Genomic DNA, 18,534 nt, shown 5'->3' with positions numbered 1-18,534 from the left:
CACGTGGGCTTCTCAGCGGCTCCATCCTCCTGAAGGCTCAGGGGTCTCATCTTTACGGCAGGACTCACAGCATCTAATTCATAAGGGGGATCCAGAAAAGCTGAGAAAAGGGACAGCTCATGACAGTGCCACTGTGGATGGCGGGCCACCTCTGGCCCATTGTCACTGGCAGATGACCACTGACAATGGGCCAGAGAGCAGCTCTCACCGCCAAAGACCCAGGACAAGGTGGTTGCCTGCGGCCCTTGGAGGTACTCGCATCTAACACAGATTTGATCTCACCAACCCGAAATCCAACAGCGTTGGCCCTATCGCCCCATTTTACAGATGAGGACACGGGGCTCCAAGTCACCAGCAGGGAAGGAAGTCCAAGGCTGGAGGGACCTGCCAGCAGAATGCCCTCCATGCCCATCACTTCCTCCGTGCGTGGCTCTGTGAGGGACAGCAGTGTCCCACCTCCCCTGCATGGCAAGGCTGCCCCACTAGAACCAGACTCAGGGGCTGGGAGGCAGTGAGGGCCTGGTCTGCAGGCACAGGGGGCTGCTGACACGGCCAAGGCCACACACTCAGGCTCCGCGTCTATACCCAGGGAGGCTGCGGGCACAGCACCAGCCGTTAGCACTGGCCTTGCACTGCGGGAGACACATGTGTCTTGGCCCTGAGGGTTTCTATCTCCCTCTGTCCCTCGAGGGCGCATCACTTTGGACAAAGGGGGCCTCTGTGGGGCCACAGACACCCCATGAAAAACCCCAGTCCCTGTTTAAATGAACTCTCTTAGAGTTTGGTGAATCCTTGTTTGGTACAACTCTAAACACAGAACAGATTGGCTTTGAATGGGTGGAAGTTGTCCTTCCAGGGGAAGATTGGGGCTGCTGGAGGAATACGTCTCAACAGTGCCAGCCCCTCATTTTTAGAGCCTTCTAGAGCAGCCAAGCGGCTGAGATAGGAGGTGTCGTTATGCAGAGCCCGCTGGAAAGCAGAGATAAATCACTTTTAGTTCAAAAGAAATAGAAATTCTCTTCCACTTGCAATGAGACAAAAGGTGGCTGGGACTCTGAGGCCAACTCACCGAACTTCCTCCTCACACTGTTAAGGAAAAAGAAAAAGAAAAGATGCTTGGGGCAGCTGAAGGCATCGCTCATCCTGCTGGACTTCATTAAGAAAGACAGGTCCAATTTTCCAACGTGAGCACAGCTAACAGCCAGGAAACTCTGGGGCTAGGAAAACACCTCCTCCAGACCATTAACAACTTGCGGTCAATAAAAACCTCTCGTTCCTGGCAGCTACTCTGGCTCAAATCGAATTCCACGACAGGAAAAAATGGCTCATCAGAAACACAGAATTCAGACCCTAGCTGTGACCTACTGTTGCGACCAGAAGCCTGCCAGGCGCCAGCTGCAGAGTGAGGCCTGCACCGTTCCCTGGAAGAACAAGCCCCGATAGGAAAACAGCCATTTCCTTTTGAAAACCACACGTTACCTTCATCCTTTGCTGATAAAGTAGGTAAACTATGGCATGTTTGCTGTCGGCCACTCATAGGCATTTTTCATGGATTAATTCTCACGGTGCCTCCCACACACACAAAACTGCGGTGGGTACTATTATTATCATTTTACAGATGGGGAAACTGAGTCTCAGAGAGGTCAGACAACTCACCTGAGATCTCACCACTGGGAAACAGTGGAGCCAGGATGCAAACCCAGCCCTGAACACAGATTTCTAGTGCTTCCCTGGGGTAAGGGACTCTTCACATACATCTGCTTTTGGGAAAACAGCTTTTCCTGCTCAGTTAGAATATCAATGAAGCACTATTTGTTTTAGGATCTTAATTTTGTAAAGGTAAAATAAAGCTTTTTCCTGAATCTTTACAGCAGAACACACTAGAAATTACAAAGCTTTGACACAGCACAAAAAAACGACTGCATGACAAACATTAAAACCCTGAGGCCGGGCGCGGTAGCTCACACCTGTAATCTCAGCACTGTGGGAGGCCAAGGCGGGCAGATCACGAGGTCAGGAGATAGAGACCATCCTGGCTAACACGGTGAAACCCCGTTTCTACTAACAATACAAAAAAAATTAGCCAGGCGTGGTGGTGGGCGCCTGTAGTCCCAGCTACTCAGGAGGCTGAGGCAGGAGAATGGTGTGAACCCAGGAGGCGGAGCTTGCAGTGAGCCAAGATCGCGCCACTGCACTCCAGCCTGGGCGACAGAGCGAGACTCCGTCCCAAAAAAAAAAAAAAAAAAACCCGAGGCCACCGCGTGGCCTCCCATCCAGAGGCAGGGCCTCGACCCACAGAACAACAGGCAGCGGTGGGGGCGACTCAGGCAGGTGCCCAGGCCAAGCCCAGAACCTCCCCTGCAGCTGTGCAGGTAGCCTTACCGTGACCCATGTTTTACAAACGAGTCTCAAAGCTCATCATTGTCACCTGCTTTGCCTAGATCCTCCCACCAGCAAGAGGCAAAACCAGCACAAGGCAGCTTTTAACCCCAGCTCCCCAGAATAGCCCAGAAGCTGCTTCCCGCCTGGCTGAAGACGGCTCCTGTGCCTACAGTTCCTTCCAGGCGCCTGGGCAGGTCTGGTCAGAAGTGTGCCCGGAGGGTGTGTCTCAATAGCTTGCAAAATCTGGCTGTGCCAGCAGGATCCAAGCACCCGCCCTACTCTACCAAAGCCCCAGGCTACAGCTTCCTGAGCCAACTGCACGTTCAGCAGAATCTCTACCACCTTCACACCTACTCCCTGCCTTCTTCTAACAGGCCCATCTCATTCCGCAGAGAGTGGCTGCTCTGATCATTCCTCTGCTGTCTGCACTGGGCCGCAGGGCTGTGTCCTGCCTTTCTGTCTGCCTTGACACTGGATTAATATCCAGAACAACGGAATTTGACATTAAGCCAGGGCTTCCTATAAGGGAGGCAGTGTGCTGCCGTGTGACTGCATTCAACCTCATGGAACCTTTGCCACAGCTCATGAAGCAGCCACATCTGTGATCCCATTTTACAGACGGAGACGCTAAGACAGAGAAATAGCAGAGCAGCTTGCCCGAGGCCCAAATCCAATACTCGATAGAGCTGGGAGTCCAGCCCAGGTGGGCTTGCCCTGAGGCCAGCATTCTGCTGAACGTCCAGTTCACAGTGATACTACGTGGTCCCCAGTATGATTTTCTAGAAAGGTGAGACTTTCAGAATTGCCCTCTTCTCACACGCTCAAAGCCCCAGGGCCAGTTCAACTGTGCCCGTCCCCATGAGCAGACATCGCTACCTTTAACACAGAAATGAACTCAGTATGCGTGATGTCTCCTTAGCGTGCCCTTGGCAGAGCACCAAGATTGAGTCAACATGGTGTCTGGTTTGGTGACCCTGAGTCACCGAGAAGAAACATGGCCCTGGGGACCCCACCTCAGCCATGAAACAGGTGCAGACGCATGCAGAACCGATGTGTAGACACAGCCAGGAGCTCACGGCAGTGCTCGGGGATTTAGGGAGGAGACACTGCCCTAACTTGTCGCATCTCTGCAGCCCTGGAGGAGGAAATCCCAGAGCCGGGATGGCCCTTGGAGACCATTTAAGCCAGTGGCTTTCGAACAGGTTTTAGCCACAGAGCCCTGGGTGCAAAACCAAATCTTCTGCAAAACCCAACTTACATAAACGACAAAGAAGCCCAGTGGAGGGGTCCTGGCTGCCGTCTAACCCAAGCCGCAGGGGCAATGGTCACTGCAGTGCCCTTGGGAAGGGCGGAGTCCAGGACCCCATGCAGGCTGTCGCCCCAGCACCCCAGGAGGCAGGGCCCTGGAACCTCTACAGGCTCCTGGTGACTCCAAGGCCCCCACCCAGGGCAGCTGGGGATCACTGGTCACCTGCAGAGCCTCTCAACCTGTTTCTTGGCAGTGGGACGGAGCATTCTCCTGCTCTCTCATGCAGAACCCCAACCTGTGAAGGGCTCCATGGGCTGAAGTGAGGGTCCCAGAGCCCACTCAGCTCAGGCCCCAACTCCCAAGCCTCTGAGGCATTCCCCAGGAAAGCAAAGCCCCTGGCTGGACACAGCTAGACTCGAGTGAGGCCACCTGAGTTGGGTCGGCACAGGTCTTCCTGGTTCATCCACACAGTGGCCCAGCTCTGCCCTTCAAGCTCACCCAGAGGACAGCTGCCCCGTCCCAGGATGGCCTCGGATACAGACGGCAGGAGTGTGCAGGTTTCCAGGAGCCTCAGCACGAGGCTGGACAAAGCCCCTGTCCTTTCCGAGCCAGCACCCAGGAGACTCATGTACTGGGCCCTTGGGACAAGGGCGGCCGCTGCCATCCCCACACGGCCTACAGGCGACAGCAGCTCTGGCCCCTCCATTTCCGAAAGCCACCAACATCTCTTAGGATGGCAGCAGAGGCTCCTGACCAACAGTGACCGTGACCACAGTGGACCACCAGCCGGTCCCTGCCCGAGGAGCCTCCTCCAACAGCAGTCACAGTGGCTCCATAGGAGGAGTGCCCCGGGTGGGCACGGGGGGTGGTCTGCCCTCCTGCTCACCTCAAACACCTCCTCATCCAGGATCCGGGTGCCAAACACGATGATGCCATTGACGTCGATCATGGGGTGGTCGCTGCGGTCGAGGAATTTGGTGGCCTTCTTTTTACAGTCGAGGACCAAGGTGACGTTTTTCTTGTGGACGCTGAGAGCAATTCTGTGCCACCTGCAGAGAAACAGACGGTGAAGACAGGGCTTGGATCACAGATGCCAGCTCAAGCGATTTTGCTGCCAATTCCTCGAGGCACAGGAAGAAGGCCCACTTCCTGCAGGATCGTGGTGGGGCGGAGCAGATCAAGGCCCAGCCTCTGGAATCAGACAAGTTGGGGCAACACCCCGTGCCATGAGATCTACTCATTCCCCAGAATCCTCATCCCTCAGACAAAGATGGCTGTCTGAACCCTGGAAGCCCAGCCGGGAGCCCAAGTGAAAGGGGGAAGGGGTTCGGCACGGGCTCGGGAGTCGGGAGCGCGGTCCCTGCAGTGCAGTCACAGCCGTCAGGAGAAGGGCAGGGTGGCGGCCGTTGTATTTTGCTATGTGCATAAGAGCACTCGTCATGTGCCCTCTGAACCGTGACAGCAAACTGCAGGCAGCCAGAGAAGACTGGGTGTGGATGGGAAATGGTGGAAGGAGTGGATCTGTCTGAAAGTCTTAGCGAAGAATTCAGAAATCATGTATTGAAGGCCTTCGGAGATTGTCAGGCATGACCTCACACGTGCTGACCACGAAAGAGGCAACTGACAACCCCTGGTGTTGAGGTCTGCACCCAACAGAGTGTGCTGGCACGACCCGCTTTTTCTCATGCTCAGTCCCACTCCTAACACATCTGTGTCCTTGAAGCATACCTTAAATCCTTTCTGGAAAAGGTGGGTATAACCTCACAATTTCCTGTGTCCCTTCTGACAGAAACAGGTTGGAATGTGATGTGCTTTCGTGCACTTTACAAAGGGGCAATGGAGGGCCAGGGAGGCGAAGTGACTCCCCAAAGCTACAGAGGACGAAGAACACAACCCAGGTTTCCGGACTCCAAGCCCAGCACCCTCTCCTCTGTGTGGCGTCTGTGGGAGTCTCAGTGCCGGCTGCTGCACGTCCTCTACTGTGCTCCGCATCTGGTCAGTGGTGTGAGCTGGCCTGATCCCCGCTCCAGCAGGGGGACAGTTGCCCAGAAGTGCCCACTTACTTGCCATCTGACAGGTTGATGCCCCGGAAGAGGGGGTAGTCTTCCGGGCCAGGCTTCCCCGTGTGGTCCTCGTAGAGGAAGACCGGAGAGCGGCCCAGCTCCAGCCCAATCTGCTGGATACCCTGCTCGTTGTAGATGGAGACCAGGAAGGCCTGGCTGCCTTTCTTGGCTTTCACAGTTGTTAGGATGGAGAAGTCCTCGGGAAATGCAGACGCTGGAACAGAGCACAGAGGTGAGAAGGCAGTCGGGGAGCCACCCAGCCACACCCAGCCATGGCTCTCTGCAAACAAGCCAGCCCGGGGCCCTGGGAAGCTGTGCTGCCCGTCGTGGGGCACTGCCATCTGCTGCACATCTGCCCCTTGATCAAACTGCTCCTGCAGCCTTTCCCTGCTTCCACTTGGCCAAACCTGCCCCCTTCAAGACTCAGTGCAAATGCAAACTCCTCCATGAAACATAACTGATCCTTCCAGCTGGGAGCCCTCAACACCCTGTCCTCAACTCCTATGCCTCAACGCATCTGTGTGTCGACCCTCAGGAGAACCTCTCGGGCTGTGAGCTGCCTCTGGGTGGAGGCTGCTTCTGAGGCGTCTTTGTGCGCTCCACGGGGTCTCACCACTCAGCATGCAAGGGAGGGAGGGAGGGAGACAGAGGGAGGAAGCTGAGAAAGGAAGGGAAAAGGGAAGCAACAGCCTCGAACCGCCACTAGAATTGTACTTTGTGACATTTCCTGGCGGATATGCAAAACAGAGAAAAAGTGGAAATTAATCAAAAGAATTTAATCCAAATTTAAAATTAGAAAAAAAAATATCCCTAGTATGTTAACAGGAGGAATTACCTCTTACAACACCCGCCAGAAGCAATCTGAGGTCATTAAAAGGCAGACCCAGGCTGACCCGGCCACAAGCACCTAAGCCCACTCCACATGTCTGCCCCTCGTCGGTGGGCATGACTGGGAGCCCCGGCCCCTCCTGTCCATCCATCCTGGTGGCAAAGGCGGCGATGCTCTCACCCTGGGCCACCTGCAGTTCTGCCAAGAGCCTGAGGCTGATGGAGGGCCTGCGGCTAATTGATGCCATTGGGCCAGCCGAAAGTGCTGGGCCTAAGGCTGTGGGCTCCTCAGAACTGGCCAGAAGGAGCGGTGTCCCAGCAGGGTGTCAACAGGGACATGCCGAGGAAGCGGGCCCAGGACCTGCTGCTGGAGCCGCCCCACAAGCAGCACCACTACAGAGGGCTGGGATCTGGTGGGTGGGCTTGAGCCATCGTGAATCCATTACCAGACCCACCCCTTCTTTAGAAGTGGGAACAAAGGTTAACCAGGTGGCCCAGAGGCCCCTGACCCCCAAGGGGCAGCAGAGTCTGGATCTGCGGCAGCAGCGCCTGCACGGCGGCTATCCATGAGCACCCTCTGCTGGCGAAATCGTGGCAAGGCAGGCAGCAGCCTCTGCCTCTGCCCCTGGTCACTCCAGCACAGCTGCAGGTACCATACTGGGAGGAAGGGGACACTGAAGGCCCCCTCGTCCCACAGCATCCTGAAGCTTCCCAGGGGGAGGAGAATGCCGCCTGTCACAGCCTCTGCATCCTCTGTAAGGTGCTGCAGGGAGATCTCCCAAGAGTCTGCAAAATGAGGGGCCACTACTCCAGGCAAACCCTCCAAGGCCCCCACAGGCCAACCCAGAGCCTGTGTGAGCGCTGGAAGCTGCCACAGCAGCAGGCTCATCCTGCAGTCACGAATCTCTCACTAAGGCACTACAGGGAACGGGGCTGCCCAGCTGTGGCCAGGCACCCTGTGTTGACCAGCTCCAAGCCATGACTCAGCTGTTCCCACAGGAGACTGGGCCCCAGGTGGGCCTGGCCAAGGCCCCTGCCCCCAAAGCTGGGGACAGCCCCAGGTGGGGGTGATGGCAGTCAGTGTGGCCATCTGGGAAAGGCAGGTTTCACGGAGGAACTGGCTCAGGACTCCCACGTCTAGACACAAGCCATCAGCTTTGTTTTTTTGGCTTTTTTTGTGGGGTTTTTTTGAGATAGAGTCTGGTTCTGTCGCCCAGGTTGGAGTGCAGTGGTGAGATCTCGGCTCACTGCAACCTCCACCTCCCAGGTTCAAGCAATTCTCCTGCCTTAGCCTCCCAAGTAGCTGGGACTACAGGTCCATGCCACCACGCCTGATTAATTTTTGTATTTTTGGTAGAGATGAGGTTTCATCATGTTGGTCAGGCTGGTCTCGAACTCCTGACCTCAGGTGATCCGCCCGCCTCGGCCTCCCAAAGAGCTGGGATTATAGCTTTGCATCAACCTTCCACATGAGGGGATGTGGGCGGGGGACTCTGGATATGACAGCCTTAGCTGGTCCTACCTATGGCGAGGGAGTGGCGCCTGCCATGCCCACCCACCGTAGGGACCCCAGATGGCAAGGCTGCCAGCAGGACCATGGCAGCCCCATGTGGTCCTTGGGAGTGCATGGAGCACTGAGGGCCAGGTGGGGTCTCACCTGAAGCACTCAGGTCCCCGTCCACACCCAGGGCAGACGGCACAGTCACCATCTGAGTCCACTCCCTCACTCTCATTGCAAAGGGCCACCCGGCTCCCGTCCCCACCCCACCGCCACCCTGAGTGCCAGAGTCATTCTTCCGTCTTAAAAGATCAAAGAACTTATTGAGCACACTCATGTCTCCAGCATGAGGCACCGCTAGGCCCACGAACCCCCATCTCCTGTAGCTCATTAAAATGCCGTTTCTCAAGTTTTGAAATCTCTATGGTAACAAATTTTCCCAGCTCAGATAAAACCCGAAAGGATAAATTATGTTTAACATTAATCTCTCTCCTGGCGAAATAACAATGGATTTATTGTCACTGTGAGATGGCCCGTTCGAGTCATGACATGAGCTGGGATGCTGACACTTTATAATCTACGCTGTCCGGGCACTCTGGGAGGAGGGAGTCGGCTATCGAACACTTCATGTTTCATTTCTCCAAGAAAAGTCACAGTTGAGGAGTGGGCTCCGGACTCCCTCAGAGCTTTTCATTTTTTTTTTTTTTTTTTTTTTTTGAGACAGAGTCTCGCTCTGTCACCCAGGCTGGAGTGCAGTGGCGTGATCTCAGCTCACTGCAAGCTCCACCTCCCGGGTTCACGCCATTCTCCTGCCTCAGCCTCCCGAGTAGCTGGGACTACAGGCGCCCGCCACCATGCATGGCTAATTTTTTGTATATCTTTTAGTAGAAACGGGGTTTCACCGTGTTAGTCAGGATGGTCTCGATCTCCTGACCTTGAGTGATCTGCCTGCCTCAGCCTCCCAAAGTGCTGGGATTACAGGCATGAGCCACCGCGCCCGGCCAGAGCTTTTCATTTTTACTTCTGCTGAAGTCCAAAGGCACTAGAGCATTTTAGGTATGCAGTAGGAGTACAATAAATGCATTTGTGTTGAAACTGAATCATACTGAGCCGACAGTTACTAAGCATACTGATTGCTCACTACAGTGGATCACGCGATCAATAAACAGTGACTGGTCCCCTAATAAACAGTGATTGGTGCCAGGCTCTGGGGTGACACAGTCAAGGGACAGATATGGTCCCTGATCTCAGAAAGTGATACTCCCACGATACAAACAGAAATCATCAAACCAAACCAGTTAGTTAAATAATTGCAGGCTGGGCGAGGTGGCTCATGCCTGTAATCCCAGCACTTTGGGAGGCCAAGGCAGGAGGATCACTTGAGGTCAGGAGTTCCACAGCAGCCTGGCCAACATGGTGAATCCCTGTCTCTGCCAAAAATATAAAAAAATTAGCCGGGTGTGGTGGCACACACCTGTAATCCCAACTACTCGGGGGGCTGAGGCAGGAGAATAGCTTGAACCTGGGAGGCAGAGGTTGCAGTGAGCCAAGATTGCACCACTGCACTCCAGCCTGGGCGACAGAGTGAGACTCTGTCTCAATAATAATAATAATAATAATTAATAATAATAATAATAATAATTGCAAATAATGCAGGGGGCAGGGGGCAGTGTGGCAGAAAGAGGTCAGAGGATAGGAAATGAATGCAGGGTGTGGCTAACTTTGGACAGGGGGCCAGGAACCTGGGGGGTGGGTGAGGTTTCAGCTGGACACTGGCAGCCCAGGAAGGGCCAGGCTAAGGGGAGCTTGGCAGGCCCAGGGCAGAGGCCCAGGATCCAGGGGCACCGAGGCAGCCCTGCAGAAGGAACTTCACCAGCCGTCTTCAGTCCTGACTGGAAGGGCTCTCAGTCCCAGACTGGGGTGGGACAGGTGAGGGGCCCCAGAGAGGAAGCTGCCATCTGGCAGCCCCTGCAGGGAGAACTTGGTTCTGGAACCTTCTGGCCTGGACCCAAACTTACTGCATTTGTCATGGCCAGAAGTGAAGTTCACATTCCCTGGGCTGGACCAACCCATGGGGGTCAAAGATAGAGTGAGGAAGAGACGGTCTCCAGTCTCAAGGGGAGGCCTGTGCACACACCCAGGTGGGAACCCCACATCTTATTTCATGGGAGCCCCCTCCTCTCAGCCATGAGGGAACCCCTATCCTGCTCTATGGAGGTGCAGGGGAGTGGAGAGCATCTGCTCAGTGAGTAGAGGGTCTGCAAAGCCCCCAGGCTGAGGACACTACCCTCCCACCACTGCCTCCATCTTCCCCTCATGTCAGCCTGCCTCTGCAGCCAGCACCCTGTTCTCGGCCGTCCCTGTAACCCTCATCCAGCACTCAGCGCAGTCCTGCGGAGGGTCCCGGGGCCCAGCACAACTGGCTGCTCCCTTGCTCTCTGGCAGGAAGGCACTGGCGGGGGCAGCAAGGGGCAGCAGGACATTCTGCCCAAGGGAGGCTGATTCTGGAGCCCAGGCCCCAGGGTGCAGGAGAGCCACAGGCGAAGACAGGTGTCGGCCAAGGGGCAGGGGGTTGTGGGCAGAGCCGTGGCCTCCCCCCAACCCTGCCTGAGGTCCTGAGTAGGAGGCAAATCTCAGAAGCCTGGTCTGAAGAGGGGTACGGAGGAAAAGGCACCTACAGAGGACTAAATGGAGAGGACCCCACCCATAGCACCACAGCCGAGGAGGAGGCTGTGTGCTGATCCAGGAAGTGGGCTCAGGTGGGGCTGGTCCCCGAGTCAGGTGACCATGGGGGACACTGCCTTGCCTGGTCATCCTCAGAGGGGACAGCTCAGACCTGGGTCATTACAAACAAGCAGTGCTGGGTCAACAAGGCAGGGAGCACCCCATCCCGGGCCCCCAGCGGGGACATGGATCCCAGAGCTCGGGCCGCCTGGTGAGGAAGCCAGGCCTGCTGCCTTCAGGGTCTCAGGCCACCTCACCGTGAGGCGATGTCTGCACTGCAGGCTCAGGGGGCCGAGGCCTGGGACCCCAGAGGGAAGGAAGTCCCAACCCTCCCCGCTTCACTGGTGGCCCCCGCATCACAGTCCTGGGCTTCAGTCCCTGCAGCCTCATCTCCCTGGTGCCAGGACAACCCAGCACCCATGATCAGTCAGAAACTGTGGCTCAGGGTGGAGCTCCCTGGTCCAACAGATCCCAGAACCCAGACTGCTGGGTCTGAGCAAGACTAGAAAACCCTCTTCAAATGAGAGGGGAAATTCTAGCCTCTGTCCCGCCCCCAAGTGCAGAAAATGAGAACAGGATTCTTCACCTGTACAGAAGGGAGGGTGGTGCCCCTGATGAGGGTTGCCTAGGGAACCTCGCTGTCCCAGGCCAGAGGAGGCCAGGCTCCGTCTGTTCTGTTCATGGCTGTCTCTCTGGCACCCAGATCACTCTGCCAGTTCGTGCCCAGTGGGGGATACAGGACCAGGTGGTGCCCGTGTGGGTGGAGGGCAGAGGTTAATGCCTGTGCGGCCTGGGCGGGGACGGGCACTGCACCCAGGTGGAGGCTCCCAGTCACCTGCTCAGCTCAGCCTCCAAACCCCCGCCCCCGTGATCCAGGGCCACTTGGCTGCTGGGTTGCCGAGGGGTGTGTGAGCTCTTCGGGGAATCTGGGGAGCCTGCTCAGGGATTTTGTCAGGGGATCGGATGCCGGGGAAACAGCTGCCTGGATGCGGGCTTCCCCTCTCGCCAAGAGATACTTGCAGATACTGTTTTTGCTCCACTCAGTTCCCCACAGCCCAGGCCTTGCCATGGCCACCTGGGCTGCACCCTTTCTTCTTCCTCTGCAGCTGTCAGGCAGGTACGGGTCTCTAGAATCCCGCAGATGCTGCTGCTCCCCGAGACGGGGCATGGTGCAGCTCCGGCTCCCCTAGCGCTTAGGCTGACCCACACGAGTGGCTGATGCAAGGCCATGTCGGTCCCAAGCAAACAGCCCTTTCCTATGTGTGGCCCCTACACACTGAGCACTTCTCAAACGGAAAACCTGAAGTGAGCTTCTGAGTCCCTCCACTGAGGGGCCCACAAGCCAACTGGGGTGGAAGGAGTCCGAGCAACAGAGGACAGGTGGCGAGTTTGCTCGGAGGGCCGGGCGGAAGGGGCGAGGCGGGGTACGGCGTCAATTCAAAGGCAAATGACGTCCTATGACACTGGTCTCCAACAGCATCCCTTGGGACCTCTGCAGGTCCCAACCCAACACTTTGGGACCTGCAGAAGGGACTCCATAGACAGCCCTGCTTAAATACTTCCCAAGCAACCTCCAGCTTCATCTGCCATGAATGGGGCAATTGGCTTATATGGACCCACTCTACTCTGTAAGCTAATTCACAGAAGGCTCTAGAAGAGCAAGTGAAGCACTTTGGAAAACTTAGAAAAAACATGGACTTAAAAAAAAATCCCGCATACTATTCAGAAATTTACCCTAGATTATATGTTGGTTTTGTCTGAGACAGTCTCACTCACTCTGTTGCCCAGGCTGGAGTGCAATGGCGCGATCTCAGCTCACTGCTTCACTATGTCAAGGTAACCTCGCTCACCTAGCATTTGGTTAAAAGCCGGAAACAGACATGGAAACCAACTGATCTGTAGATAAGAGCCCTGCTCAGGGATGGGGTCCCTGCTGAGAGAGGCACAGAGAGCCTGCTATGCAGAAGAAACTGCTGGAAGGCCAAGCCATTTCTTTCTTTTCCTTTTTTTTTTTATTTTGACATAGTGTCACCGTCACCCAGGCTGGAGTGCAGTGGTGGGATCTCAGCTCACTGCAACCTCCGCCTCCCGGGTTCAAGTGATTCTCCTGCCTCAGCCTACCGAATAGCTGGGATTACAGGCATGCACCACTATGCCCAGCTAATTTTTGTATTTTTGGTAGAGATGGGGTTTCACTATGTTGGCCAGGCTGGTCTCAAACTCCTGACCTTAAGTGATCCGCCTGCCTCAGCCTCCCAAAGTGCTGGGAATACAGGGTGAGCCACCGCGCCCGGCTGATCCTAGATTATTTATCCAATAATTAGCCTGTATTCCTGAGATACTGTAATATTTCTGGCCACAAGATGATCCAGCAGAGAAGGACAAAGTCCAGTGAGTGTGTGGTGCCCACACCCCAGAATTGGGTGACACAGAGAAGATTAAACAAAGTGGCTGAAGATCCCCTTGGAAAGCAGGAGCGCTTACTTCCCCAGTGTGCCCCTCAGGGTGTCACACACCCAGAGTCCACGTGGTCCTCGGCAATCAGCTCTCTAAGCCCTTCCCTGGACCCGCCCTCCCAGGCTCTCTAGGTCACGAACCTGGGGTCATGGGGCAGAAAAGGGTGCAACTTCTGGGCCAAGATCCAAGTGAGCATTCCGTGGCTAATTCCAAAAGAGATGCTCTCCCAAAAGCTTAGGAACGCTCCTCCAGAGGCCTGGAGCGAAACCGCTGCAGTCCTTTGAGAGGACAGACTGTCCAAGCCGATGAGTTCCACACTCTTGAGGCTGGGGATCCACAGCCCAGGGCCACTCTGGCACCTGGGCTGTTTAAGAGAGTGTGGGCTGCCAGGGGTCCCAGGCCACCTCGCCTCACCTCCACCGAGCTGCAAGGCGGGGACTCGGCACCTCAGAGGTATTTCTTGAAATAACTCATTCTCAAAACCATTCTTGAAAAGAACTGCTCAGATTCTCTCAGAGACAAACTCTTCAAGGTCACATGGATGTAAAGGAGGGCTGGGCAATGGCTGAGGATGAGTGTACAGAGAGCAAGTCTGTGGAAGCAGAAACAGCCCCTCAAAAGAGGGTGTCCTTCAGGGGCCCTGCGGGGACACGATCTTCAGAAACACCACGGAGTGTTCAAAGACTGTCCTGACCGTGGGTTCAATGCCGGGGTCACCTCCAGGTCCACCAAAAAGATGCTGTGCTGTCTTCTAATAATTACAGAGCATCTCATAAAGTGAACTCACTTGCCTTACATCCCCCGTCCCTTTCTCATCTGAATCAGAAAGAGGAGCTCATTTCAGTCCAGGCCATGAGCAACTGGCTGGGTCAAGGCGATGAGGTTCTCTATCACTGGCTCATTAATCACGTCCAGATAAGCCCAGAGGGTTTAATTAACTGTGACAGGTGGCGCCCCACGACTGGGTGACACGGACAACTTGGATGCTGCATCTTAGAGCTAATGCTGCTTCCCACTCCGGGTATGTAATTAAAAGCAGAGACCCGGCATTTGGCAATTGATTCTCATTAAAAGCCTCCCATGCTCTTGCTAGGAGTCATGCCATTTGATTCATCGTCTCTTAATGTCACTGCCCCCAGTTAAACTTCTGTCTGGAAGTGCTTCCTTTCCCATGACCCCGAGGTTTCTCTCAACCTCATCCCTTAGGACCCATCCGACTTCTTCTGCCCTTGGAGTCCTGGCGGCCCAGCTACCACCAGAGACACAGCTGATAGAAGGTCAAGAGCACAAGGCCACACCCACCCACCCACCTACATCCAGCAGAGAAGGACAGTGACAAAGCCCAGTCCAGTCCAGAAGGACAAAATCCCACTGTTGCAACTGCCTTTTCACTACAGTGAAATGAAACCGGGCTCGTGAGAGGGGCTTCCTGGAAAACTGAGCCCGTTTCTGCTGCCACACAGGCTTGAGCGCTGCTCCTGGCTGGAGGCCGGAGGGCCAACGGGACCCACCACCCCAAACAGAAGGGTGCGGCACTTACCAGGGTACAGCTGCTTGGTGGGTGCGCTGAGCTGCGCGTCTTTGGTGACTCTGTAAGCGACATCTGGGCCTTTGGAAGATCGCCGTGTGGCGCAAAAGCCTGTTGTCTTTGTTATTCCATCAGGCAAGTTGTGAAAATCTAGAACCTTCAGGAGATCTGCTGGCTGAGCTGAAATGACACAGGAGGAGCGGAGTTAACCACGGAGAGGAAAGGAGCACCTGGGAACACCCGGAAGCTGGGATGACGGGAAGCACCCCCACCCCCACCACTGTGAATCTCGGGCACTCAGAAGGGCCCCAGGACCAGCTCAGAGCCGCGTGCTGGGTGAGGCAGGGCACCACGCTGTGGAGGAGGGTCCCAGCCCTGTCCCCACCAGCAGCCACACACCAAAGGCAGACCCGGGCTAGCCCGGCTCTGACGACGCCCGCCTTCCTCACTGTGCTCTCGTGGCTCCTGAGGCTGGCAGGGGCCACACACCCGGCCTCCCGGACACCTCTTCTCATTGGCCGCGTAAGGAGAGCAGCCCAGGCAGATGCTGGAAGGCCACAGAAGGCCCGCCGCGGAGCTGGCCGCCTTATGGGGTGCTGTGCAATGACACAGGAGAACCGGTGGGTCACAACATCTGCCCTGCACCCCTGAGAACCTTCATCCCGCCTGAGGCCCCTCCGGAGGTCACGGGGATGTCACTGGCCTAGTTTATCCCCCGTCGTTATCCACCTGGACTGTCTGTCGCCTTCCCATGACCATTTACAGCGGGTGTGCCGTTTCCATTGCCCCGGAAGACCCCTGCCCACATCACCAGACCATGCAGAGCCAAGAACAAGGGAGGGGCAGCCCCCGCATCCCTTCCAGAAGGTTCCTGACCCTCTATCCAGGGGTTCTCAGGGAAGGGCAAGGGGATAAGCTGACCTCTGGCCAGCTGAAGCCGTGATCATTACCAGGGAGCTCAATGGTCACCCTCCAACACAAAAGACGGCCCCATCTGCCAGAGCCTCCTTCCCCACACCACGAGGATCCCAGACCTGCATCCACCACAAGGTGCGAGTCCAGGAACCTGCCCTGAACAAGGTCAGTTTTATGGGGAAAGCACTGCTCCTGCCCACAAGCAAGAGGTTCCCTGGGAGTCCCGGCAGAGAAAATAAACTCGAAGTTGGCATCACAGTGACAGAACAGTGTGTGTTGGGGCAGCCTGGGAGTTAGAGGAACCCAGCAGCCAGCAACCGCCCTGCCTGGTAGGTGTGGAAGGGGGTTGGCCGTGCCCCCTCTGCTGGCCAATCAGAGCATGACACCACCCTGTCCCAGACGGTCAGCTCAGGGATGGACCTGAGACCAGCCAGGACAAGGAAGCTCCGTCCTGGGGCTCTTTTTCTTTGAGAAAGAAGAATCCTCCCTGCTCTGCTGGCTCCAAACACAGAACAGGAACCTGGAGCTGCTGGCAACTGTCTCCTGAGCAGGTGGAGAGTGCTTGCCTGAGGATGTAGAGACAGACTCTGGCCACACTGTTTGGGTAGCTGGATCAAGCTGTGCCTGACAGAAACCGGTGTATTCATCTTTACGCTAATGCCAATTGGAGTTAGAGCCCAACATCTGCTACTAAACAGTGCCCATCTCTGGGTGCAGTGGCATGGGCCTCCTTAGCTATCAGTTCCCCGCTCCCTGGCCTGGCCCTCCTCCCCAGGGAGGAATGATGACAAGCATAGGATGAGCTCAAGAGGAAAGTCCCACTTTTTTCTGAAGGGCGGAAGGTTTGGAGGTGAGACAGGATGGCCATGCAGGTTTCCTCTCTGCCGGTTTTCGGGGACTCCTGCAGCCAGTGGCACCTGCAGCCTCAGCACTGCCACGGGAGGAGGTAGTCGCCAGAGACAATGGCGCAGTGTCACTGCTTGTCCCAGCAGGCCCTCAGCAAGAGGAGCACCCAGACGGAGGACTCTGTCTGCCCAGCACTCCCTGTCCCTCCAGGGGACTCAGCGCGGGCACTGTGCTTGGTGCGCAGGCCACAAGGAGGTACAGACAGGGCCCTGTGCCACCCCCACCCCCGCCATGACCAGCTGACGGTGCAGGGAAGACAGCAGCCTGGGCAGGGCTCTGAAGGAGACTAGGGTGGAGGGAAATCGAAGCTTCACTTCTCAATCATGAAGCACCTCCCCGTCCACAGTTCTCTGGAAGGCTCTACAGTACCCAGGTCCTAGGGTTCTGAAGTTCCTGCCTCCGACGGTGTCATTTCTACAGCTTGGCTTTGCTGCAGTCCTCTGCCAATTAAATCAAGAAGCCAGAAACATGGAGAAGCTGAGGATTTCCTACCACGGCGTGGGAACAGTTACAAAGGGGAGGGGCGGCACAGGGACCCAAAACACCCTGCAACCAGGCCTCTCATGGCCTCTCTGATTTCCTGGGTGGCTTTCGGCTGCCAAGCAGGGCACAGCCCACCCAGCTCTGTCACTCCCTCGGGCATGTATGGCACCTCCCACCTGGCCCCAGCAAAGAAGGCTTTGGTGGGCTTTTGCCTTTAACTTGAGAAGCAACGCTGAGTGCAGGTGCCTGGTGAGGCTGCACTGCACAGCCCTGGGCCTGGATGCAGCCCGTGGGAAGAGAGGATGCGCCAGCTGCCGGTCCACCTGCTGAAGATGACACAGCGCCGAGCCCTGGGTCATCCCTAAGACTCAATTCCAGCATTGGCAGCGGCCAGGACAGGGGAGCAAGGATCCCGGCTGGGGCTTCCTGGACTCACACCATAACAAGCCCGTGATGCTCTTCCCAGACTCAGGCTCGCAAGCCTGTTTTCTCCATTGCTGAAGGCAAGAGCTGTTTTCCAGCAGGCTTGGTGGACTTGTTCTCAGATCTCTGTTGCAACAAGTTTAAGAGGCCACCAGACCTTTCCCAGGCCCAGTGCCACCCCTCCTGCTGGCCAGGGGCTTCCTGTGCCAGAGCAGAGGAAAACATTAAGTACTTTTTAAAAAAGAAAAGGTTGGGGAGAACCCGGGAAGAACCTGGCAGCACAGCCTTTCAGGAGCTTTTCTTCCAGTCTCCAACAGGATGAAAACTCCACTTGGACACAGCACAAGCTTTGGGGACAGGTGGATGTGGGTTTGAAGCCAGTGGTACCCCTCACGAGAGGGTGGATCCCAGTGGGTCAAGGCCAGTGAGAGAAGCTGCAGAATCAACAATGGCCACCGCACACTGGCCCGTGCACTTCCCAGCTCAGCAAACAAGAACCCCTCTCTTTTGCCCTTTTCTCCTAGACAGCCAGGCAGGGGCCCATCACCAGCGGTTCCCATAGGACCCACCAAGCAGCCCAGGTGCTCAGTGAAGACAGAGAGGGCATCACGCGTGTGGTCTCCACACCCAGCCTGGTGCTCACTCTTTAATGAAGGACCATGAGGATGTGCCCAGAGGTTCCTGAGACTGACCATCTGATGCACAGAGGGTCAGCACCGAAAGCTTCATGAAACAAAAACTTTGTTGCTTCCATGGAACCCTCGCCATGACTGGATCACCTATGGGGTCAGTCCATCACGTGGTGGATGGATGGATGGATGGATGGATGGATGGATGAATGGATGGATGATGGATGAATGGATGGATGGATGGATGGAGTCCCAGAGAATAGCAGGTGTCCTGCTGTGCCTTGGCCACCCAAGCTCCAGCCCCGCCTCCTCCGGGCACTGTCCTGCTCTGCAGTCTGGGGAGCTAAAAACTATACTTCCCAGGTGCCTTTGCATAAGGATGCAGGGTGCAAATTAGAGTCTACCAATCAGAGAGACTCATGGAGTTGGACAGTGAGACGGAGGTGGCA

The 18,534-nt window shown here is 56.1% G+C and overlaps 1 protein-coding gene across 2 annotated transcripts in view; it reads right to left on the bottom strand.

Moving 5' to 3' along the window:
- COL5A1 (collagen type V alpha 1 chain) overlaps positions 1–18,534 on the bottom strand; it is a 209,774-nt gene that overhangs the window by 143,469 nt on the left and 47,771 nt on the right. For both annotated transcript variants that reach the window (XM_054500702.2, XM_054500703.2), the window contains exons 2-4: positions 14,742–14,909; positions 5,695–5,908; positions 4,518–4,680 (exon numbers count right to left, since the gene is read on the bottom strand). In XM_054500702.2, the coding sequence (XP_054356677.2) occupies positions 4,518–4,680; positions 5,695–5,908; positions 14,742–14,909 (545 nt within the window). The remainder of the gene's footprint in view (positions 1–4,517; positions 4,681–5,694; positions 5,909–14,741; positions 14,910–18,534) is intronic.

The sequence above is a fragment of the Pongo pygmaeus genome, chromosome 13, assembly GCF_028885625.2.
Source record: "Pongo pygmaeus isolate AG05252 chromosome 13, NHGRI_mPonPyg2-v2.0_pri, whole genome shotgun sequence".
NCBI classification, from domain to species: Eukaryota; Metazoa; Chordata; class Mammalia; order Primates; family Hominidae; genus Pongo; species Pongo pygmaeus.
This window is presented reverse-complemented; position numbering and strand designations above follow the sequence as displayed.